Here is a 27,367-nt window from a genome sequence, read left to right on the forward strand (position 1 = left end):
GTTATTAATGTCGGCAAAAAGCTCTACAGAGCTTATATTTGTAGTATTTCATGTAACCCGACTTAAAATAAATTTTCTTATCTTGTCTTATCTTAAATACATTATTCAGAATAAAACTTAAACGTAAGGGAATGCAAGTTGATTTTTCCTTTTATATATCACACATCAAATGTAAAGATAGCAAACGTGATAAAGATAGAAATAGATTGACTGAGTATTCCCTCATATAAAGTAGTTTCGTTTAGTTTTGGTTTTTGTAAAAATAATCCATTGTGATCTCCTGCCTATTTGCCGTAGGTTTATACTTCCACACCACACATTCAGATAGGCAAACATAAGCCTTTACTGAATAAAACACAAATTCGCTGAAAGATTTTAAAACAAAAACAAAAAATAAGTCGGGAAATTTTAATAGAAATAATCCTTATTAATGAAATATCCATATAGCTTTCATGAAAAATCTATTAAAATTGTCAGTGCGTGCAACTGATTTGAAGTTTATTTCGTAAGCTAAGACATTTGCTGTTCAGTACACAACACATGTTATAACTATTGAACATTTTAGGATTTCATATTCTGTTTAAAACTTCAGTTCAAAATTTTACTGGAAGAACCAGTTGATATAGTTGAATTGAATTGTCAAGGATTATTTGCAATTCAACGCCTTTGCTCTATATTACAAAATATGATTTTGATTTTAAGGATGCTGGACAGTAGTTCCCCAAATAATCGTTCACCTTTATGATTTTTTTTTTAATATCAGTCTTTACGTTAATAAAAATACTAATTAACAAAGTAACGAGACACCAGTTTAAGCTCGAATTTATCATAAAATATAAAATATACTTTTCTTTGCAAGGACATATCCCGAGTGATTCAGCGTTTTATCATTGCTTTATCAAGTATTTTGAATAGACTATTATTGGTTCAAATCAAACAAAACGCGTGTAGCATATATTAACAAGGAATTCTATCTAGATTACGCCTTTTTGAAATATTGTTTGGATTTTTTCTTGACCCATTTCTATATACGAAAATAATTTCAAACAATAAATTAATATCTCTTTTGTTAAATCTTTCTATATTTGCTAAATGAATAATGATAAAGGGTTGTACCTTTTGATTTTGAAGTAGAAAACCTCCTGAACAAATGAACACTCTTCATATTATTTGCTTGAGACGGAAGGTAAAATATGATCGAGGCTCCACAATGAGGCTTAAGATGCATTACTTCAACTTATTTTTGTTCTTTTCAACAGCCGTATTTTTTTAAAGATAAGAAACCACGAGTTTACTTTGAACAAGTCTATCAAAGCTTGTTTGTATATGCCTTCTATATTGGCTTAGGAAATATTTACAAATACTCAAAAACTTATAATATTTGCCATATTAAGTTTTTATTGTACAATCCATTCTGGTCAGTTGTGAAATAAGATTTCAGTGCAAGAAATAATGGTAACTGAATTACTTAGATCATATATATTTCAGTCATATATTAATGTTTCGTTCTTTGACAAAATTCCCCAGAATTATTACTTTTTTTTGCATAAATAATATAGAATTTATCAGATTAACATACATTTTGTGTCAATCAGATTAATAGCTCGTTCGTTGCTTAGATCTTATAGAGTTTAGACTTATATTGATAAAGTGTTCATTGCTTAGATCACACAGATTTGAGACTAATATCAATGTTGTGTTCATTGCCTAGATCACACAAATTTTAGAATAATATCAATGATGTGTTCATTGCTTAGATCATATATTTGAGACTAGTATCAATGATGTGTTCATTGCTTAGATCACACACATTTTAGACTAATATTAATAATGTGTTCATTGCTTAGATCACACAGATTGTATACTAATATCAATGATATAAAATTGAGAAAAGAAATGGGGAATGTGTCAAAGCGACAACAACCCGACCATAGAGCAGACAACAGCCGAAGGCCACCAATGGGTCTTCAATGTAGCGAGAAACTCCCGCACCCGTGTCCTTCAGCTGGCCCCTTAAAAATATGTATACTAGTACAATGATAATGGACGTCATACTAAACTCCGAATTATACACAAGAAACGAAAATTAAAAATCATACAAGACTAACAAAGGCCAGAGGCTCCTGACTTGGGACAGGCGCAAAATTGCGGCGGGGTTAAACATGTTTATGAGATCTAAACCCTCCCCCTATACCTCTAACCAATGTAGAAAAGTAAACGCATAACAATACGCACATTAAAATTCAGTTCTAGAGAAGTCCGAGTCCGATGTCAGAAGATATAACAAAAGAAAATAAATAAAATGACAATAATACATAAATAACAACAGACTACTAGCTGTTAACTGACATACCAGCTCCAGACCTCAATTAAACTGATTGAAAGATTATGTCTTCATCATATGAATATCAGGCACAATCCCTCCCGTTAGGGGTTTAGTATCATACTATCATAAAATATATGAGAAGAACATAACCCGTGTCATGACAACTGCTTTTTTTTTTTTAAATAAATGTGTTTAGTTCCGATGCAAAGACCCTATAAGTGAATCATATTAAAGCCAAAATATACAATCTTTAATGATCCTGACAACAGTATCGTAACTATATCCCTTCTTAATAAGTCTGTTTAAAGGTTTTGTAAGCTTTTGAGGTGAATACTGACTTTTTTGTGCTTTGTAAAGAATATTACCATAAAAGATTGGATGTGAAATACCTGAACGTATAAGATGTCTGCATGTTGAGTTATATTTACGAATTATTTCCTTATACCGATGATAAACTTTAGTAAATGTTTTGACTATAGTTTGTGATATCGAAAACCCTGCTGTAATAATTTGTCAGTAATACATAAATTTCTCTCGCTAAAATCTAATACGTTGTTACATACACGAGCGAATCATACAAGTTAAGATATATACACACCATAAGATGGTGACAAGGGAACGTCACCAACTAAAAATGGATAATTAACGATAGGAAATGAAAAATCATCTCTTTTATCATAATTTTTTGTATAAAGCTTCCCGTTTATAATATAGATATCAAAATCGAGGAAAGGGCAGTGGTCATTGTTAGTATTAGCTTTATTTAAAATAAGTTCAACAGGATAAATTTCTGTTTCAATAAATTTCAATGAAATGTTTGTTTCTGAGATATATATTTGAGACTAGTATTAATGAGGTTGCCATTGCTAAATGTTACGTTTCTGTAATAAATAAAAAAAAAATATGCAACTCTCTTTACGGCTCAAACGGTGCCACTTTTACTATAAAGTTTCGGGAAAAACTATATCCTAGAATGGCACTACTATTTTATTATAGGGTAAAATCATAGGGCTGTGCGACATATTTTCAACATGTATATGCCTGAAGCTTCTAAGAGTTTAAACTTATACTTAAATTCTGTAATGCCTTCACTTTTGGTGACCCTCCAAATTCAAAATACCCCGTAACCAAGTGGATATATACTGTTGATCCGAGTTATGTATCGTATGAAACATAGAGATCATATCTATGTATATTATTTGATACGACTGTCATACAAGTGAAAGGTTTATCTAGCTTTAAAACCAGGTTTAATCCACCATTTACAACAGGCTGACTTTTCCTTGGAGTTCAATTTTTTTATGATTTCACTTTTTATATATATCTCCCCAAAAGAGACGTCTTTTTTGATTATTTTTTAAAAAGATGTTAGAGGTAATATCAATAATGTGTTTACTGATCACACAGATTGTAGACTTATATAAACGAGACTTATATATCGCCAATGTGTTCCTTTTTTCAATTATACCGATTTCAGACAAATGTCAAAGTTATTATCGTTGTTAAGATCATACATATTTCAGAATCATATCTATAAACGATGTATTCTAAAGTCTACCATATAAACAACAATCTTAGCCTGTCATTTAAATAAGTTAACCTTTAGTAGTACAGAGGAGATTTTCAGTTATACATGGAATTAAAAAGCGAATATTCCCATTTTTATTCCAAAGAATATGCGGATCATTATGATTAGGAAAAATGAGAAGCAGTAGTTTAATTTGTATGTCCAAAGCTCCAAATATAAAATGATAATCAAGGTTAAACAAAAAACTCGAGGGAATCTCATTTATGCCAAAAGAAGCAAGACCAGGTGTATCCACAGGGTAAATTTAGACAACAGTAGATTAACAATCATATTTGCATGTGCCAACCCCAACATGCATATCTATACTCAGTCGGAATGTCACAATTAGGAATAAGACACGTTTTTCCTCATAGCTCGGGAAAAATAAATTTAATAGCAATGCTGTTTAAGTGGGTCTAATTTGCCAAAGCCTTTTTGGTTAATTTCTTGGATCATTCCATTTCTATATCTGCCCTAGTAATAGTATAAGACACTATATTGGACCAAGTTCCGGTACGGATCGAGGATTGAGACAACGGTCGGTATGTGAAATGCCATGTAATGATCAATTCATCAATGATTTAGTTCATAAATTCAGAAAGAAAAAGAAGGATTAGAAAGATATTTAATAAAGAAGTATAATTCATGTGCTGTTATTCGTTTCCTTTTTTTCACTAGATCATTGTGAAATAAGAACTTATCTTTTTATTTTTTATAAGATGGTTCTAGATATAATTGTTATTTTTCTAATTAGGATATTGAGAAATATTATACTGGGTTATGGTGTTTTGATAACAAAATTAAATAAAACTCTCCACTAGACAATTTCAGGTGGCAAAGTTTACATAGAAAAATGAAAATGGAGATTAATTTCATGTATTCACATATAAAATATGCATTCGATAGGTTTATCCCACTATCTCAATATCGTTTAAAACAAATTTTTCAAAAGTACTTTAATTTGTTTTATATTTATATTATTTCAAGTTAAACATTTACTGTAGCTAATATTTTGAGTTATTTGTATTCTAACCCATTTTCAACATTCATCTAGATAACATGTGCAACCAAAGGTCATCAAGTTGTTCGAACGCATTTGACGTACGCATATGGAATTGCCAAGATTCGATGAAAGATACGTGTACCAATAACAAATATTCAAAAGACCAAAGATACTTATTAAATGAAAACGACTTAATACTTTTTTATGAAAAATATTGTTGTCTTTTTCCATATTGAAGAATGGGTTTAAGTCGTTAAGTACATCGATTTAATGATGGACTATACAGTAAGTAAAAATTGATTTGAAAAATAATTCAGATAAATTCTGACGTCAATTAAAGATTTTCCTTTGAAGGTTCAGGTATTTCCGTAAGATTGAATTCTCGATAGATATTTAAATAAATCCTAAAGCAACTTAACTTCTGATTTTCTAAGCATATCTAGAACGAAAAGTAAAAGCATTGATTTTGAACTCGCTTTTACATTTCAGGATAATGAAAGTACTATTTTTTCTTCATTGATAGGTGTCCTGATTATTTACCTACAAATAAAGTAATGAATGATTGTAGACAATCGATTAAAAACCTCTCAGACACAAGAAAAAGCTGAAAGTAGAAAACAGTTTTCGATTTTCTTGGAGTTTTAAATGTTGTTTAATGCGTCATTTTTATTCTGAATTTAGCTTGTTTAAATGTCATGAAAATTTTAGGAGTCTTCAAATCAAGCATTTTTTAATGAACAAATAGTCTTTCGATCAATCTTATACTATAACGACCGCTCGGCCGCTCGGCGGCTACATTAAGGACTTTCGGAATAAAATTATTAAAAGAGGGGAACTACATGAAAAATTTGAAGAGAAGCATATTTAAGTCTGAATAAAATAAAACATGTGAAATTTCATATAGCCTATCAATTATACCAGTAACCTTTAATACATTGTAACATGAGATATAAGGGTTTTAGTTTTCAAGTAGTGCATTTCCCCTTTTTAAGGAGCAGCATCCTTACTAAAGGGTATAATAGGTTAAAATAAAGGATAAAGGACGTCGACAGCACATACTTAAGCATGAAAAAATGTTAACGTGCAAAACCTAATTTTAGTAACCCAGAATGTAATGCCAGATTAATATTAAGAAAAAATCTTTATTTCTAATAAAATACGAAACAGAAAATCAGGAATTTCGTTACCACACATTTACTAAATTCTCTAAGAAATATTAACTGGTTTGGGACTTTGACTGCATCTATAACAAATGTGATATCCAATCTTTTATTTTTGTGGGTTATGAACTAACTTTTATTAACTGCGAGTACTCTTAGATCGGTTCTTTTTGCTATTTGTTTTGTTGTAAATACCAATGCGACGAGTTAAGCACCTTTTGATTGATTCTTTATAGTTGTTTGCTACAGGTTTGAGGATTCACAACCACCTGTCTAAAGCCAAATCTGTAATCCACTAGTTGTTTATTGTCGTCAGCTTAGTCTTTAGGTTTTATGATGTGTCTTCTGTACTATTATTTGTCTGTTTGTCTTTTTATTTTTAGCCATTGTGTTGTCAATTTATTTTCAATCTATGAGTTTGATTGTCACTCTGTTATCTTCGTCCCTCTTCTATATCTATTTTCCTATTATTGTTGTATAAATTTCGCCTATTGACTTGTTTCGCAATTTTGTTTTGTCTTCGAAAGAATTCATAACGGTGTATGTTTTCTCCACCTTAATTTAAAGAATAATTTCTCTGATTTCGTTATTCTCTAATGCTTCGACGGAGCAAGTGAGTTCCGATAGATCTGAATTTTACTCAAATTTACCTTCTCAAATTGTTGACGACCGTACATTGACCCTCAAATGTTCACACCTTTTGTCTTAATGGATGGTTGTCTCAATGGGAATTATTGCCAATCTCTTTTTTTTTATATTAAGTGTTTTTCATCTATCTCTCTTTTTGTTCTAACAGTACTTTAACCAAAGAACGTGAAATATGTTTTCAGTTACACGCGGTTTGCAATTTAGCACGAGACATGTCGTCGATTCCCCAAAAATAATAAGATATGTGTCTGTCTGATTTCTGTCATCAAAGTGAGAGGTTTAGCGCTTTAAATCAGGTTTAATCCACCATTTTCTACATTTGACAAAGCCTTACCAAGTCAGGAATATGACAGTTCTTGTCCATTCGTTTTTGATGTGTTTTGTGATTTGATTTTGCCATGTGATTATGGACTTTCCGATTGGGTTCTCCTCTGAGTTCAGTATTTTTGTGATTTGACTTTTTTCTTTCTTAATTATAATTTAATTTAATGACCCTTTTTATTCATTCACTCATTTGTATTGTATTATATGTATTTGTTGAAGAACTATATAGTTACAAGTTTTAATTAACATACATAAAATTGGACCTTTCTTTGTATTTACAGACAGCAGTTTTATTTTGGCGAATGCAAGGATTATGGACTATCCTATCGTGTACTGTAACGACGGATTCTGTAAACTGGCTGGTTATAGTAGAGCAGAAGTCATGCAGAAAAGTAGCACATGCAGTTTCATGTATGGTGAACTCACGGATAAAGATACGGTCATTAAGATTGAAGACTCGTTTGAGGAGTTGGAACAAACACAAGTCGAAGTTCTCCTTTACAAGAAAAATAGTAAGTGATACATGTAATGTATTTGTTGTCTGCTAAAATAAGAAATTTAATATTATGAAAACAAACCATCATTCACAATAAATAGCCTCTATATAATACCAAGGCACAAATATTGAAATACCAGTGAAGACGTCTTTTATTAAGCCCTGTTATGCAGACGCTTTTAAAATTTATTTCAACAAATGATCAAATAACGTGATTGTTGGATGGTAAGACCTTTTCAAATGCACGCACAATTGGTCAATCTTTCGAAATGGAGATTGACCAAAAATATGTTTTTTTCCCAAATGCAATTTCTATTTTTACCAGATATTTTGAAATTGCATGCGTCTGCTCAAACATTTGAAAACCAAAATGATGTTGAAAAAACTTACTTAATGTGTACATTTGATTTTATTTGGATCTAATCGACATTTTGAAATCGCATGAGATGATCTTTCAAAATAATGTACTTAGTTATTGACATTATATCGTGTTTATACTGCGATGTTGTTTAATATGGCAGCATTGACGATGTAATTACAAGATTCCTACTGGGACTTTGTTGTGACAACGATGTCATCCATAAACAGTCAATATGTAATAAAACAAGAGGAAATGAACTCAAATGTCAGGAGAAAAGAAGCACTTGGCTTATAAAAAAAACGAGTATGCATCTTCAAATTATTTGGTTATGCAATGAACGTCAGCCTTATATCAATATTCAGTGATTTCGTTCCCACAAATTATTTTAAACATTTACTAAATTCTCTAATAAATATAAACTGGTTTGAGAATTAAGCTGCATCTATAACAAATGTGATATTCCATCTTATATTTTTGCGGAGATGCATAAGATTAAGATGTGGACCATATAACTTATTGCTCCTTTCAATAATCTCCTTCTTAAAATTTCGATATATTGGCACTTATTGCTCTTCAATTTTGTACTTTATTTGACCTTTTAATTTTTGGTTGTCTCGAACGTCACCGATGAGTCTTTTGTGAACGAAACGCCAGCCTGGTGTACAAAATTTAAAATCCTGGTATCAAAGAAGAAACTTATTCATAAACTTTCCAAGTAAACGTATTTGAATTTTTCCAGTTATTAAGTCTCCCAAACAAGGTTTTGAGACTTATTGTTTTTGCTCAGTTCTTATTATTATGTCATCCGATCGACAATGTCGGGTGACATATTGCTTTTCCTCTGTTTTCTTTTCTGTATTAATATTATTATACTTCCAACTATTTTGTCCGGCAGATTTCTCGGAGCCAATGGAACCAATCTTAAGTTAAATATAATTAGGAACACAAAATTTCGGGTTGCAGTAGGTCTTAAGAACATACAAAATAGCTGTCGTTACCATGGAAACAGAACAAATGTGAAATATTCCATTTTTTGCTTTTGGTGGATTATTAGGATATGCTTTAACTTAGAATCATTAGATTTTAATACAATGCAGGTGCCCACTGTATACTGGTTTTGGATGATTTTTGGCACTCATTGGAACTACTATGTTGCCATGGAAACAACACCAAAAATTTCAAAAATATCAAAATGCTCAAAATTTTATGAAACTTCACAGTAATGGTGAGCAACATTGGTAGATGTGGAATTTGGAGTTGGAATTTCCAAAATATTTGCCGTTACCATGGAAACAATGCTCCAAACTTAATAAAACTTAATATTATTGTTAACTGGCATGTATAGATGAGACTTTTGACTTTGGAATTTTCAAAATGGCTGCCGTTGCCATGAAACAGCCGAAATGTGAAACTTTTAACAATTCTCTAAATGTACTGAAAATTTACAGAAAGATATATTGCAATTCATAGATCTGCATTAACTGTTTAATTGTTTTGAAATGGCTGCTGCTTAGTGGCAATGGGGGAAGGGTGACATCCGCTATTGCTTGCAATGGCAATTCTAGTTTTTATTATTCTTCCTCTTCTTTTTTATCTTCTTCTTCCGCCAATTAAAAATGAACTTGTCTCCAGCGTTTCTCCAAAACCGCCTGTCAGATTTACTTTGGGTTTCATAGAATGTTAGACTAATATGTCTAGGTGAGCCAACAATCTTTCGTTTGTGCATTGGGGTCTATTAATAAAAGTTCAATTAAAAAATGTGCTATTATCTTGTAAACGGTCCAGATCCCCACCCCTTACCCATATATATTCTTGTAGGGGAGAATGAAACAAATCAAGCGAAATAAAAGGGAAGTCCCTGGGGGTCACCCCAACCCCGTTCAATTTGAGAATGTGCTATTACTTTGTTAAAGGTCCAGAACCCACCCCTAAACCATCTATATTCTTGTATGGGACAATAAAACTAATCAAATGAAATTCAAGGGAAGTCCCTGGGGGTCACTCCCACCCCGTTCAATTTAAGAATGTGTTATTATCTTGTAAACGGTCCAGTTCCCCACCCTAAACCATATATATTCTTGTAGGGGACAAGAAAACAAATCAAATGAAATAAAAGGAAAGTCCCTGGGGGTCACCCACCCCATTTAATTTGAGAATGTGCTATTACTTTGTTAAACGTCCAGATCCCCACCCCTAAACCATCTATATTCTTGTAGGGGACAATAAAACAAATGAAATGAAATAAGGGAAGTCCCTATGGGGCCACTCAACCCCCTCTTGTTTAAAAACTTGTAAACGGTCAAGATCCCCACCCCTAAACCATATATATTCTTGTATGGGACAATAAAACTAATCAAATGAAATTCAAGGGAAGTCCTTGGGGGCCACCTCCACCCTGTTCAATTTAAGAATGTGCTATTATCTTGTAAGCGGTCCAAATCCTCACCCCTAAACCATATATATTCTTGTAGGGGACAATAAAACAAATGAAATGGAATAAAAAGGAAGTCTCTATGGATGAATAAAGCACATCAAATGAAATATAGGGAGAGTTTATGGGGTCACCCCTACCCTCACATGTTTGAAAAACTTTTAAATGATTGAGACCTCCACCCCTAAACTATATATATTCTTGTACGGGACAATAACACAAATCAAATGAATTGTAGGTAAAGTACCTGGTGGTCCCCACCACCCCTCCCGTTTGAATAATAGTAAATGGATGGGACCATAGGAATGGTGAGTTATGGGAGCTTTGTTTGGGAGACTTCGTAACAGCATCCTGTTACAATTACTTCTTGTTTACACTTAGGTTCTTACATCCTGTCGATACATATTTTTTGGCTTTGCACATGAAAAGCGTTTCTTTTCTGTTTACACTAATCTGTCTGACATGAACTGGTTTACAATTATGGCCTGGTAGAACATGATTTATTTATTAGTTGAAATCGGGTGTTTTCGGTTTGTTCTTATGTTGAGTTGTTAAACCGTTGTCCTTGGGAATTATGAGAGCTAGGTTCTCACAAATAACTTTCCCGGTACCAATTTGACTGCTTTAGATGCGCATTTTTGGTAATGTCTCTGCAGGGATGTTTTATGCCAAAATACTAGATAGTCTAAAAAGTAAAATCACAAAAATACTGAACTTAGAGGGAAATCGAATAGGAGAGTCCATAATCACATGGAAAATCAAATGACAAAACACATCAAAAACGAATGGACAAGAACTGTCATATTCCTGACTTGGTACAGGCATTGTCAAATGTAGAAAATGATGGGTTAAACTGGGTTTTATAGCGCTAACCCTCTCACTTTGATGATAGTCTCATCAAATTCCGTTATATTTACAATGATGCGTGAACTAAACAGACATAATAAATAATAGTCAAAATATGGGTACAGCAGTCATCAACGTGTAAAATTTTAAAATTTCACATAGCCAATGTTAGCATACAGGGTTAAAAAAATCAAAAGTATGTAAAAATTAATTTCAGAAATAGACCGAGGTTTAAAATAGTCCAAAAGTTATACAGAATTTATAAGAATCCACAAATAGTTCATTTCACTACGCGATTGAATAACTTTGACGTTTGTGGTTTAACGTATTTTGTAATTCATAATAGAATTATATCAAAATGACATAAAATAGAACAATATCATACTGAGGGGATCTTTTAAGTAAGTTTTCTCCTTTGAATTCGTTCACTTTATTTTTGGCCGTTTATAGCATAGATGACCTTAGCCATATTTTGCACAACTTTTTTGAATTTTGGGTCCTCAATGCTCTTCAACTTTGTACTTGTTTGGCTAGGAAACTATTTTGAACTGAGTGTCACTGATGAGTCTTATGAACCATATGAAAATTATTGAAGGTTACACTGTGACCTATATTAAATTATCCTTGATCTGTATGTATAGTTGTCTCATTGACAATAAAACCACATATACCTCATTTTACAATCAATATTCATATGGTATTTAATTTTATCAAAATTATTCAATCTGTTAATTTCAATTCCCCTCCTGTGCATTTTTTAACTTTATTAACTTAGTTTTAAGTTCAGGAAGATAAAAGTGACAATAAAACCAATAAACACAAACTGAATTATTCGCCTGGCCTAGAAGCTTGACATACAGTTCATTTAAATTTAACATAACAAAGTCACATAAACCTTCAAGAATATATTGTTATCATTAAATATACGGATGTTTTTTTTAACATATATATACGGATTTTAGCTATTATTCTAGGTCACATTTTGGTCATATTTCTCAACGTGGATTAAAGTACGTAAACATCTTTGGCTTTCAATTTTATGACAGCTGTTTTATATTCGTTTGATGTGTTTGAGCTTTATAAAGGGACCGTTATGAATTTTCCTTAATGTTTGGTAGTTTTCCTTGGAGTTCAGTATTTTCGTATTTTACTTATAGATTATCGTTGATCATCTCAACGAGATTGATATTCTGGCTTGAGCCGGGACGGCGAAAGCGAGAAAGGCAATCGAGTTGGGATGATCAATGATAATCTGTTTATGGCTATTTTACCTATGACGACGATGTCAATTTCTTGTCAATTTCGTTAGTAACGCCACGTGCCTGCTTAGTTTCTAGCGAATAGCATGATATGAAAATTATTACAAAAACAGATCAAAGGAAAAATGCACAAAATAGCGATAATATTGGTTATTCTGTTTGGTCTCATTTTAAGCACATGTTTCTTCATATATTCGGGTACTTATACATTGTAGGCTTTCAAATGTGTGTTCTCGGTTTAAGAGATCATTTTAAAGTTAAATCCAGAAAAGTGCTTCGAAACAAAATTTATTTAGTGTTATTTGTATTTTCTAACACTATGAAGATACCGCTGACTTAAAACCCAGCATTATCAGTAGACAGTGAATATGACATGGTTAATAACGTATTTTCCCCAAATTTTCCGTTGATCAAATTAGAAATTGTAAGGAAACTTAGCCTAAAACTTCCTGAGGCAAATTTGACCTCCTATCAGTATTGGTATACGGTAATACAAATCAAAGCAAATACAACTTATATATCCTTGACTGTCATTTGTTTTTTGTTTGAGCGTTCCTTAAGGTTAATAAAAAGAAAACGATTCGGACTCAAACATTTAAAAGGTGTTAATTTCCAGTAAAGACAATCTGTTTTTAGAATTTTTTTTTTTTTAAATTCTGCTGACCGTCATCATTGATGGACATAATTAAAGACAACAGTAGTTTACCGCTGTTCAATAGTCATCAATCGATAAAGCGATATCCGGGTTACAAAATAAAACCAAAGAAAACACATCAACTATAAGAAGAAAACAAGGGAACAAAAGAAACACTGAAGTGCAATAAAGACGTAAAACGTTATTTGGTTAGCATGATTTATTCTTTACAGTTTCATAAATGTGTATTCGTGCATCTTTTTTTATTTCATTTAATAAATTACAACAAACACCTAGGATAATTTGAACCTGTAAACATAGAAGCAATAACAAGCAAATCGAGAGTAAACATTACTTATTGAAAAGTATTAGATCAGTTAAATTGCGCTAAACTATACAATCAAATGAAATGAAATACCATATATATCTTATTTTCAGGAACTCCATTGTGGTTGCTACTTCATATTGCACCAATTAAGAACGAAAAAGATCAGATAGTTTTATTCCTGTGTACATTCAAAGATATTACTGCTCTTAAACAGCCAATAGATGAAGACGGAGCAAAAGGTACACATACTGATCACGTGATACTGATCAAGATTTCATAGTTCGATTTGTTATTAAAGTCATATGAAACCTCAAATTAAACAAAAATATGCATATGTTTTTTTTAAAACTAAATGGATAGTTTTCATTATACAACTTATGTACATGTACTTTTTTTCTGAGGAAAATTCTTTAATTTGTCCACATTTAGAAGAAGTTTACTTATTTTTAATTGCTTGCTGCCAGGAAGCAATTCGCCGACATATTTTCCGTATGCATAGTGACCTAAGCGTGACCCTCCTCGTAAAAATCCGGTGATAGCAATACGCATGAATCTGTCATTAAAATAAACAATTACCTGATTGTATATGTTAAACACGTGCTAAATACCCATGCGTTTGTTGATTATGTAACGTTGTCGTTTTTGTATGGATTCGTGTTTGTCGATGTGTTATTTTGGTAGCGTAAATTACGTGAAATCCATATTCAAATGGCACAAAGAAAACAAACCACAACACAAAGTTTCAATTCAAATCACTATGTAATCTGTTAAATGTATATCAGTTTGACATAATAAAACAGTTGAACAATAATCCTAATTCACTAACACAATATAACTCTCAACACTTCTAACTAACAATCTCAAATCTCTCTATCCTCACCCTCTGATCTCTCTCGCATCCCCGTATATACATAATGACAAGCGGTACCCCGACGGTTCCAAAGATGGGGTAACGGGCGGTTCTAAAGACACCGGGCGGTACCTCAACGGTTCTAAAGATTGTCTACCGGGCGGTACCCTGACAGTTTCAAAGATGGGGTACTGGGCGGTTCTTAAGATACCGGGCGGTGAATTTAAATGAATTATAGATACCGTTCAGATAAGTAAAATACTGGGCATTGCGCTATAGAAATTTAATTTAACCCAAAAGTATAAATAAAAAGATATGCTACATAATAATAAATTATACAGTCAAACTAAAATCGCTACAATTATTTACTATAAGGTGACAATCGGTAAACTTCGGCTTCCAAACACGGCATTTAATGAGTAGCCATATTTGTTTAATCATAACGGACAGATAGAAAAACAAATGACGATTATACGATATATTTGCGTAAAAAATGATAAAATCGTGCACAGAGGCCTAAATTTATAATATATACATGCATTGGTTCAAGAATTAGATGAACATTATTTTTCACCAGTCACTCGTTTCTTATGACTTTAATAGTTTGATGTTGCGACAAAACAAAAAGTGAAATGAGTTTACACCTACTTTTAGTTAAGTTACTGTTTAAAGTTTGTAAACAATGTTTTGGAAAAGTTTTGAAAAGAAAAAAAGAGATATGTTATTTTGTAGTATTTTTCAACATTTATAGACATAAAAGTTATTTTACAAATCAAAATCAAAATGTCCACGTCTCGAATAAATCGTTAAAACAAAAACACAACAAGAAAGTGTTTTTGTATCATATCTAATTACATATCAGTAAATTTGAATACATGACATTTTAGTTAGTTTCTTTTAGTAAGTGTTTATAGTGTTTTTTTTATTATAAATATTGCACTTAATCAATATCATATAATGATGATGATGATTATTATGAAAATAATTATATTTTTTTTAATTATTTGTAGGACTTAGCAAATTTGCTCGGTTAGCCAGATCAGTAACTAGAAACCGTTCTACACTATTACAGTTTTCATCCCACATGCCAAACACGAAGTTTGATAACTCGAGACCATCTCAAATAGCCAATGTAGGTGTATAACGTTACATTTGTCACACTAAGATACACGCTTGATAACTCTAGAACATCTCAAATAGCCAGTGTAGGTGTATAACGTTACATTTGTCACACTTAGATACACCTCTAGACCATCTCAAATAGCCAATGTAGGTGTATAAAGTTACATTTGTCACACTAAGATACAAGTCAAACACGAAGTTTGATAACTCTAAACCATCTCAAATAGCCAATGTAGGTGTATAACGTTCCAATTCTCACGCTAAGACTCTAGACCATCTCAAATAGCCAATCTAGGTGCATAACGTTACATATGTCACACTAAGATACACGCCAAACACGAAGTTTGATAACTCTAGACCATCTCAAATAGCCAATGTAGGTGTATAACGTTACATTTGTCACACTAAGATACACGCATAAACATATTCAAATTGATTATAACATAACGTCAATCAAGGTTATTTTCCAGAAACAAAATTAAAAAAAAAATGAAAGGGATATACCCTTAAAGTAAAAAATAACAATAATTCTAAACTTCGAAGAAAATTTAAAACAGAAAGTCCGTTACCAAATGGCAAAATCAAAAGATCAAACATTAAACGATTCCAAATTAATTGTTATCCTATAGCGACAAACAAAAGTAGTCAATTATTGTCATTATGTCTTGATATCTGCTTACATTAAAATTAATAAGAAGTGCATTTTACATCAAAAATATTTAGAGAAAGTGATTCTTTCATAGACGTCGCAGTTTGTTGTCTTATTTTACACCTTTTAGTACATGTGAATCGCATTTATGTTAAACCGACCAATTAATACAAAAGTATCATTACCATAACCAAACCTAAACCCTGATGATTGAAAACGGATGCAACACCATTAAAAGCTATTTATGCCAGTTTTAAGACAAATACTCAAGGACTGCAGTTCATAATGATTTTTCCTCTCCTTTGATAAAAGAAAAACTAGACAGGTAAATGTGTTATAATGAATCACGTCATTAAAAGTCATAAAAATACCGAATTCCAAGAAATATTCAAAATGGAAAGTCCCTTAACAATGGAAAAATCAAAAGCTCAAACACATCAAACAAATGGAAAACAAATGTCATATTCAGAGATTGGTACAGGAATTAACCTATGCAGAAAATGGTTGTAAAGCCATTTATTGATTGAAGTAATAAGCAATCTAAAAAGCAGTTTCCCTAATGTGCTAGAGTATATAGAATAGTATGTATATTAAAAAAAAATACGCAATAGCATGTGATTTTTAAGTTTCTAATAATGTTTGCTTCCTCGATATTATCCATATATTTGATTTTAATAATGACAAGTTCTTATACCATGGTAGTGGTGTCTAGCTTTCTACAGGTTCTCCCAGCTATAGTACCACCAAATCATATTACGTCATATCCGGTTGCATACGAAAGAGGGTAGAAAAATATTCCTTTATTTTCTGATATGCAATAAAATTTCATATGAAATTTCGTCCATAGTACTAGACAGGATGAAAAATAACTCATGCCAAATATTTCTTGTTTTGAAACAAAGATAAATTCTGCACAATTTTTTGAAAAGTACAAATTTAACAAATACTAAAAGGGGAACAACAATGGGGGTATAAAACCTGCCACCATATTAGATTTAAAGAATATCATACAAAAAAAGTTGTTGTATAGTATTTTATTCTTTCAATATCTACCAGTGTGTTCTTTTATTATGGTGTCCGATTCAAAATCCTATCCAATTGTATTAGATTTTTATAGTAGCAGTTACACATTCAACTTCAGCCTGCAAATTACGAAACTAGTAGATATTTAAACAATTGTTAACCCTGTCCAAAGTACAACATCTTCTTTTATGTTTTAGATGATGAACTTAAATGCTGATGTTTTACCACAGTATCGACTAGAGGCTCCTAAGACGCCACCACATATCATTCTTCATTACTGTTTATTTAAGACAATATGGGATTGGATGATTCTCTTGTTGACGTTTTATACCGCAGTGACAGTACCGTATAATGCAGCCTACCGAAACAAAACAATGGACCAAGTACCGTTGCTGGTTGTTGACAGCATCGTCGACGTTGTGTTCTTTGTCGATATCATTTTAAATTTCCATACCACATTCGTAGGCCCCAGTGGAGAAGTTATATCCGATCCAAAAATTATTCGTATGAATTATCTGAGAAGCTGGTTTGTCATTGATCTCCTCTCGTGTTTACCCTATGACGTATTTAACGCATTCGAATACGTAGATGAAGTAAGTGCAATTACATAACTAATACAAATAAAGAGTTAATTTTTTAATCATTTTAACAAAATAAACTTTTAATTTGATTAAGAAATTAAGTATCAATATGCATAAGAACCTTGATTAAAAAGTTTTGACTTGATTTGAGTTGACAAAATAATCGGTACGAAATTGACTAATTTATTTCTAAGTAGCAACATTCCAGCAGCACCTGCATACAGGGTATATAGCTCCCAATTGATACGATATTCTCGTGCTTGCATTTCCTATCCTGATTTTCTTGATAGAGGGTTGCTGCTCACAAGGAAGCTATTAAACCAAGAGTTTCAAATGGTGAAGTTGAAATCGTCCCTTCGTAAATTTTACGGACGCCATCACGAGTTGGTTGACCGTTATGGAATAACCGTTTCACAAATGATATCGGATATGTTCCTTACGTCGTAAATACAATTCCCTTTCCTTTCATGAATGTGAACTACCTAATTAGACTATTTACCGGATGTGTTATCACATAAGCAACACGACGGGTGCAACATGTGGAGCAGGATCTGCTTACCCTTCCGGAGCACCTGAGATCACCCCTAGTTTTTGGTGGATTTCGTGTTGTTTATTCTTTAGTTTAGTTTAGTTAAACTCACCAAAGATACTTTGCTTCTATAACCTATATATCTTTATTCTCATAAACCAAAATCCATGGTACAGAGATATTATAAACATTAATAATATAACATATAGTAAGAATTAATACAAATGTATGAACTACAACTGGAAAAATATTTCCAGCTACATGTAATATAAAAACACATTATGCATGCATACAATATTATATAAAAGTTATTAAACAATGTTTCCCCTAAGAGTCCATCTGTTTATTAATCAGTCTGATTTGCACAAATGATTTAGCATACTGATGTTTCTAGTATTCATCAAATCATGCAATTTCAATATGTTTGGTCTATTTAAATAATATGGTTTCAATTTTTTTTCTCTTTCATAATTAAATTTCGAACATTTAAAAATAAAGTGAAATTCGTCCCCAATATCTCCTGAATTGCATAGTTTACAATTTCGATTTTCTCTAGGTACATTTTTCTCCTTCCAGTTTCAATAGGAAGTTTATGACTGAGTATCCTAAATCTACAAAAAGTAATAATATTTTTATCATCTAGGATCCTAAAATAGTTTTCTCTTTCAGCATTATCTTTGAATAGACGATAATTAATAGTTTTTGGTGATTCTAGAACCTTGTAGCGCTGTAAAAGCCGCAACACAAAATTTGTTTTCTTTTTTCCTTACAAAAGCCTTAACGGAATAATTAATTCAATATGTTCGACTTTGATAATTCTCTAATCATTAAACATAAATTAGACCAAAATTCATCGAATAAAAACAAATATATTTTTTATGGATATATGGTGACAACTCTATGAATGTTTTCCATATACCATGTGCATCTTTTATATAGAAAATAACAAAGGTGTACACAAATTTTTCCGTTCCTTGTTTAGTTTAACATGCCAAAGTTGCATTCAAAATCACATCTGTTGAACTGCTACAATGTATATGAACCTTACTTAGTATATATCTAATTCATAAATGTTTATACATTTTAAATGTCATCGGGGTGAAGATTCCTAATATCCAAACTTGCCAGTTTAATTCCGAATTTCTTTCATATATTCCTTTGTACCTTTTATTACAGCGCATCAGTACATTGTTCAGTGCATTAAAAGTAGTCCGTCTCCTGCGTTTGGGAAGAGTTGTGAGAAAACTGGACCATTATCTGGAATATGGAGCTGCTATGTTAGTTTTGCTCATACTCGTTTTCATTTTGTTTGCTCACTGGTTTGCTTGTATTTGGTATTCAATTGGTCTAGGGGAACTTGGTGATGGTATAGAATATGGATGGTTGACAACACTTAGCACCGTCACAAATCAACCATTTATACAGTCAAATACGTCAGCAACAACTGAGTTTGGTGGTGGGCCTTCAAAAACAATGCGGTATCTTACTGCCTTGTATTTTACTCTATCATGCATGACTGGTGTAGGATTCGGGAACGTAAATGCTGCAACAGAAAACGAAAAGCTGTTCTCAATTTTCATGATGATTATTGGAGGTAAGCAGGGTTCCTAAAGATACATAAATTCTAGAAAAAGTTTTTACTTATGATTATGACTGTCTAGGAGACAGCAACAGAATGTGTACGTTGCAAGGAACCGGCAAACAGCAATTATATATATTCTATTCAATAGTTGTAACTGGATATCAATTAAGAAGTTTTGAACGCCGTTAGTTCATTTAATGGTAAATGGAAACACTTAAAATATATGTCGTGTATATGTTGCAATTTTGTACATGTTTTAACATGTACAAAAATATTGTACATGTTTAAACCTGAACAATGCAAAAACAAAAGTTATGAAAGAGGGACGAAAGATACTATAGGGACAGACAAACTCATAAATCGAAAATAAACTGACACAGCCATGGCTAAAAATGAAAAAGATAAGCAGACAAACAATGGTACACATGCCACAACATAAGAAAACTGAAGAATAAGCAACACGAACCCAACCAAAAACTAGGGGTGATCTTAGGTACAAAAGTATCTCGTACATGTTATAACATGTACAAAATATTGATTAAAAATTGTTTTAACTTGTACAAAATTTGAAAATAAATTTAAGTAAAGCACAATATGCATTTGACATATATTAAATAATTAAGAAAAAAATCAAAAGCTCAGAAACTTTTTTTTCTTAAGAGGACAGTTATCAAAGATCACAAAGTTTCAAAAATATGTTTTATGCTTCACAGCTTATGTTGAGTTTCGTATCAGTTCCACCATGGCCTACAGCAGTTGGGCAATGTTTAATATTTGCATATAATTTCCGAACGAAATGTAGGTCAACAAAGTAGAGAACTGGTTCATCTAAAAAGTAAAAACACAAAAATACTGAACTCCGAGGAAAATTCAAAAAGGAAAATCAAAAATCAAAAGGCAAAATCAAAAGTCCAAGCACATCAAACGAATGGATAACAACTGTCATATTCCTGACTTGGTACAGGCATGTAAAATGTTAAAGAAAACATTGTATAATCCATCCTTGCTATAATGGCGTGCATCTTTAGTTTAAACTAGTATGAAAGTATTGTACAATCCCCTTCAAAGTGGAAACTCACAATTATACTTCATCAGGTGAGAATACTAAATAATGTTAGTTGACTACAATGTGTGTCTAAAAAAATGGATTAATTCAATTATTAAAACTATTCATCTGGGCAATAATGGTAGCAAAAAGGACAAAACACACTAAAATGAATGATCATTAAAATAGAAGAAAATATTTTTGAGGTTAATGACATGTGTCTGAATAATAGAAATATACCATTTTAGGCAATATTTTGTCCATGTTATAACATGTTCGAGGTATTTTTGTACGAGTTAACCTTGTAGTTTTACATTGCACATTTTATAACGTGTACAATATTTTTGTCCATGTTTAACATGTACAAAATTGCAATTTGTACACGACATATATACATGGTTATATAAATCTGACCTAGTATGTAAAATACTAGACTGCAATATATGTTGACAAACACTATGAGTAATAAAATGTTGCCTTGCTGGTAGCAATCACATACATATTCTTACTTTGGCTGACCGATTTATTTACTTTTCAATGAATTGAGATATTACAATGCATTTGATAGAATATGCACTTATAATTTAATTACATATCTTTAGGCGCGAATATTACTCACTGCATGTGATTGTGGTCAATTCAGACAATCCTCACAACATAATAGTACATCGTGACATATATTTATTTATTTCAATTTGCTTCAAGCTTCTTTTGTCGACATATGATTAAATAAGTTCAGTGAAAATAACTGCATTTAAAATTAAAGTAATCAAATATAAAACATTATAAGTGACCAGAATACAAATAAAGGCAACAGTAGTATACCGCTGTTCAAAACTCATAAACCTATGGACAAAAAACAAAATCGGGGTAACAAACTAAAACTGAGGGAAACGCAAATGCCAATTAGCAAGTTAATCAATAAAAAGATACCGAAATCTGTTGTATTTGACTTCAAACTGTTGCAGTCGTTTACGACTATATATATATATATATATATATATATATATATATATATATATATATATATGTGTGTGTGTATATAAGTTTCTAAGAATGTAACTTTAACACACTAATGAGTGTTATAAAATTAGTTGTTATATTTTATATATTATTCACGCAATATTTCGCTAAACAAATTAGCTTAATCGGGCGTGTGCATCTATCTAGGTGAAATCGGATGCATGACAAAAAAATATCTTTGTAGCTTGAGCTAGACAAAGTTCGTGTAAAAGTTTAACATATTGATTGATGGTGTATATAAACATATTTTTGTCGTTTATTGTACATAACAATTTTTAAATCTTAACAAATAGTTGTTATATATATTGCGTTTATATAAATGACAAACATAAGTAATACATCGTAAAAATCTATTTCAAAGTACGTGGTTGACATATACTTTTTTGATTGTAGCCTTGCTCTATGCAACCATTTTCTCAAACGTAACAACAATATTTCAACAGTTCTACGCAAACTTTGCACGTTATCATGACATGCTCAATAGTGTTCGAGAGTTCATGAAGCTACATGATGTTCCTAAAGCCTTAAGTGAGCGTGTGATGGACTATATTGTATCTACCTGGGCCATCACAAAAGGAATTGATGCTACTAAGGTGAGTGTAATATTATCTTTCAATTGTACGTTATCAATGAACATTATTTCGCCTATTTATCTATAACGATGGCACTTAAGCTGTGAGTAAAGTAGACCTAGTATCCGGCAAATAGATATAATACATAAGTAATACTACTATAATACAATAATTCAGTAGTTTACACAACAAAATATTCATTTTAATTCACTTCTTTTTAAAAATGTAAGCGCCCTATTTTTTATTAAATATATATATATATATATATATATATATATATATATATATATATATATATATATATATATATATATATATATATATATATAATGTCTAAAAATAGCAACAATCAACATTCAATCTATCTGAGCGTGGATCAGTTTGTGAAAATAAACTGATACAGTTACTGAATTAAAATTATATAAATGTCTAAGAATATAACTTAAACACACTAATTAATACATTAAAAAGTTCTATTAGATGTTAAATAGAAATACGCAATATTTCGCTAAACAAATTAGCTTCATCAGGCGTGTGCATCTCTCAAGGTGAAATCGGATGCATGACAAAAAAATATTTTTGTAGCTTAATCTATACAAGAGTTGAGGGACAGTGTAACATATTGATTGATTTGGCATCAAATATGTTTGTAGCTACAACTACATGAAGTTGGAATAAAAGTTTAACACATTTATAGATGTTCGATTAATTGTATGAATTTTTATAAATTAATTAGTCTGATTTCAAGATAATTATGGTTTTGATTTGCTTTTAAATCTTTTTTCGTCTCTCTCATTGAGTCCATCAGGTTCAAGAGTTCGTAACTGGTGCATCCAAAATCTCTCTCTTTTTTGTCTTCCTTTTGTATCCCAATTTTGATTTTTCTCAATGATTTGAAATGTGACGTTTTCAAAATCATGTCCTGCTCTTAAAAGGTGTCTTGTAATTGGGCAGTTCCTTTCTTTTGTATAAAATGACCGATGGTTATTTAGTCGGATGTTGAATGGTGTTTCTGTTTCACCAACATATTGTAATTTGCAAGTTCCACACGTTAGAACATAAATGCAATTTTGCGTTTTGCAATTTGATGTTATAAATATGTTGTAATTTTTCTTTGTGACTGATGAACTGGGTTTCTATATTGGCGACTTTGCAGCACTTACAATTGCCCCTTCCGCATGGTTTATAACCTCCGATTGTTGATATCTCCCGTTTAGATACTTTGGATGATACTAGAATATCTTTGAGTTTTTTGGTCTGCGGTAAGCCATAACGGGAGGTGATGGAAAAATCTCGTTTAAGGAAGGATCATTTTCAATAAGACGCCAGTGTTTTTTGGACAATTGATGAAAGATTTGTCAGGTGAGGATGAAAGCTAACAACAAACGGGATTTTATTTGTCTGGGCCGTCTTTTCTTTGTATTCAAGTAGGTTTGTTCGGTCTTTTTCTTTTACTTTACCGAAAGCTTCTGAAATACTTTTGTTCTTATAACCTCTTGATTTGAGTTGCTGTCTGAGTTGCCCTAAACGATGGTTTAATTTAGATTCCGATGAACAAATCCGTTTTAACCTGATGGCTTGGCTGTACGGAATGCTCCGGGAGCAGTGTTTCGGGTGACAACTCTTCGGAGAGAGAAATTGGTGTTTATCAGTTTTTTTGGTGTGAAGGTCGGTTGTCATGACTCCGTTTTCTAAAGTTATGGTGGTGTCGAGAAACGCAATTTTCTCATTTGAAACTTCAGATGTGAACTTTATCGATTGATGAAAGTTGTTACAGAAATCGAGAAATTCTTGCAGACGTTCTGCAGTTTCGTTCCATTTGATGTCGATGTCATCAATATAACGGAGCCAAGACAAGGGTTTGTATGGTACATTCGTAAGGATGCGTTCTTCGAGACTCCCCATGAAAATGTTGGCAAAAGAAGGTGCCATTTTGGTTCCCATACTGGTACCGTCAACCTGCAAGTAGTGCTGGTCGTTGAATACAAAATTGTTGTTTTCAAGCACTAGTCTCAGCAACTGAACCAGACAGTCTGTTGGGGGATGTTTATCCTTACGATTGTTCCATACTTGTTCACAAGCGACTATTCCTTCATTTTTGGGAATATTTGTGTATAAAGAAGACACATCCATTGATACCAAAATTGTGTTGTTTGGTAAGGGATTTAATGAATCCATTTTCTTCAAATAATCTGTAGTATCTTGAATGTAAGATGGCATTGTTCTAACATGTGGTCTGAGATGGTAATCGACAAATTCAGATATTTTTTCGGTTGGATGGCCATTTGCAGATACTATCGGTCTTCCCGGAATCCCTTCTTTATGAAGTTTTGGGAGCAAGTAAAATCGACCGGCTGTGCAGGTTTCATCAGGGCGTAGATATTCGTACGTGTCGTCATCTATATGTTTTTTGCTGTTCATGTCTGAAAGGACCTCATTAATGTGTTCACTTATTTCTTTTGTAGGATCACTTTCTAAATGTTTGTAAAATTTTGTATTTGAAAGCTGACGATTCCCTTCTTCAATGTAGTCGGTTTTGTTGATCACTACAACTGCACTTCCTTTGTCTGCTTGTTTAATAACAATATCATCACGGCTTTTTAAATTATTTATGGCCTGGCTTTCTTGTTCAGAGAGATTCCGTAAACGTTTGCCGCTGACTGATGATTTTACTTCAGTTTTAATTGATGATATAAAGGATTCTAAATTGTCGTTCTTACTCCTTGGCGGATTCCATTCGCTTTTCTTTTTAAATCTTGGGATGCACTTGTCCTCTTTATCACTCTCATATTCCGAATCATTCATTCCGGCTTCTTGTAAGTTTTTTTTGTGTTGCCTATTAAAATGTTCTTTTAGGCGAAGACGTCTTGCAAATTGATCCACGTCTGTCTCCAGTTGTAGGTTGTTAATGTTTGCTGGTATAGGACAGAAGTTTAGACCTCTACTTAATAATTTTTCTTCGGAGTTGGTTAATTCTGTTGACGATAGATTAACAACTAAATTATTCTCCGCGGGTCGTGTCCGTTTCTTAGACATTTATATATATATATATATATATATATAAATGTCTAAGAATATAACTTAAACACACTAATTAATACATTAAAAAGTTCTATTAGATGTTAAATAGAAATACGCAATATTTCGCTAAACAAATTAGCTTCATCAGGCGTGTGTATCTCTTAAGGTGAAATCGATCGGATGCATGACAAAAAATATTTTTGTAGCTAAATCTATACAAGAGTTGAGGAAAAGTGTAACATATTGGTCTAAAAACAGCACAAACAACATTTTCCAAAAGACCAAATATATATATATATAAACGAGTCTAAATTGAAAACTACGTTCAAACCTATGATTGCGTTGGATAAAAACCGCAATTTTTATACGTGTGCATGTAAAACATATTTTGTTGTAGAAGGGTCTAAAAACAGCACAAACAACATTTTCCAAAAGACCAAAAAAGTGAAAAAGTATAATTAAACAAAACGCATTTGACTAACAGGTCGAACAACTGATGTTCTGTAACCCTGCTGACTGCCATTGGCGATTGCTAAATAAAATTGATCACAAGATGTAACAAAATTGATCTTAATATCAATTTAATACTAAACAGAAAACAAATTTTAACTTGTGACTACGATGTTATGCCACAAACATACGGTGTAAATATTTTTTTTTGTACACCAGATCCGGATTTCGACAATAAATGTCTCTTCAGTGATGTTAGGGATCGAAACGGTATTTGGAAGGCCATATAAAAAGTACCCTCATTTTTAGAAAAAGTACCCTCATTTTTAGATCGACTCTTGAATTTTAAGAGTCAATATAGGATGAACGGATCATATAAACCGGAGGGAAAATATGATACAAGCCCAAACGAAAAAATATAAACGAGTCTAAATTGAAAACTACGTTCAAACCTATGATTGCGTTGGATAAAAACCGCAATTTTTATACGTGTGCATGTAAAACATATTTCATTGTAGAAGGGTCTAAAAACAGCACAAACAACATTTTCCAAAATACCAAAAAAGTGAAAAAGTATATTTAAACAAAACGCATTTGACAGGTTGAACAACTGATGTTCTGTAACCCTGCTGACTGCCATTGGCGATTGCCAAATAAAATTGATCACAAGATGTAACAAAATTGATCTTAATATCAATTTAATACTAAACAGAAAAAAAAAATAACTATATTTTATTTTTATTTATATATATATATAATAATATCTAAAGTGTTCACTATGTTATGGATGCCGGGAAATAAGAATGTTGATAAACCGACAAACGACTCACTGGAATAGTGATATAGTGTCTGTTTCGTAAATTGTAATTACTAATATCAGACACAAATTGTGGAACCAAGTCATGTAAATAAACTGGAGCCTGATTGTTAATAATTTTATAAAACATGGCTAACTTTTTATATACCTCCCGCCTTACGCTTAATCTTTCTCTTCCCGTCTCCCTGTAAAAAGCATTTCAGCTAGCATAACTTGGTAATCCAGTAACAATGCGAGTAGCCTCGATTTGAATATTTTCTATCCGATCAGAATGTATGTTCCCACAATTATCCTCAACATCTGATGAATACTCAAGTATCGGACAAATGAAAAATCAAATGAAATTTTTCCAAATATTTCCTTTTTAATCGATATTTAAGTTTGCGTAAAACATTAAGCTGCTTCGTAGTTTTCTCAATCAGTTTATCAACATGCTTATTCCATTACTAAATATGACACCTAGGTGTTTATGCGCACTAACTGGTTTCAATGTAGCACCACCAAAATCAAAAGTAATATCACTGTATATATTTTTCAAACTGAATATCATAATATCAGTTTTATTAGGATTAAACTTCACTAGCCATTTTTCTGACCACTTACTTAGATAATCAAGATCTCTACTGATTGAATTTATTAAAGTGGATTCATCAGGTGCAGTATGACCTATTAAAGTATCATCTGCAAAAAGCCTTCCGAAACCAGACATACCATCAGCTA

General features: G+C 31.9%; 1 protein-coding gene across 1 annotated transcript in view; it reads left to right on the top strand.

Moving 5' to 3' along the window:
* LOC143067031 (voltage-gated delayed rectifier potassium channel KCNH1-like) overlaps positions 1 to 27,367 on the top strand; it is a 78,774-nt gene that overhangs the window by 34,763 nt on the left and 16,644 nt on the right. Inside the window, exons 2-7 of the mRNA XM_076239968.1 lie at positions 7,310 to 7,540; positions 13,494 to 13,622; positions 15,244 to 15,365; positions 17,225 to 17,620; positions 19,314 to 19,731; positions 22,181 to 22,380. Coding sequence (XP_076096083.1) covers positions 7,310 to 7,540; positions 13,494 to 13,622; positions 15,244 to 15,365; positions 17,225 to 17,620; positions 19,314 to 19,731; positions 22,181 to 22,380 — 1,496 coding nt within the window. The remainder of the gene's footprint in view (positions 1 to 7,309; positions 7,541 to 13,493; positions 13,623 to 15,243; positions 15,366 to 17,224; positions 17,621 to 19,313; positions 19,732 to 22,180; positions 22,381 to 27,367) is intronic.

This window comes from Mytilus galloprovincialis, chromosome 3, assembly GCF_965363235.1.
Source record: "Mytilus galloprovincialis chromosome 3, xbMytGall1.hap1.1, whole genome shotgun sequence".
In the NCBI taxonomy this organism is placed as follows: Eukaryota; Metazoa; Mollusca; class Bivalvia; order Mytilida; family Mytilidae; genus Mytilus; species Mytilus galloprovincialis.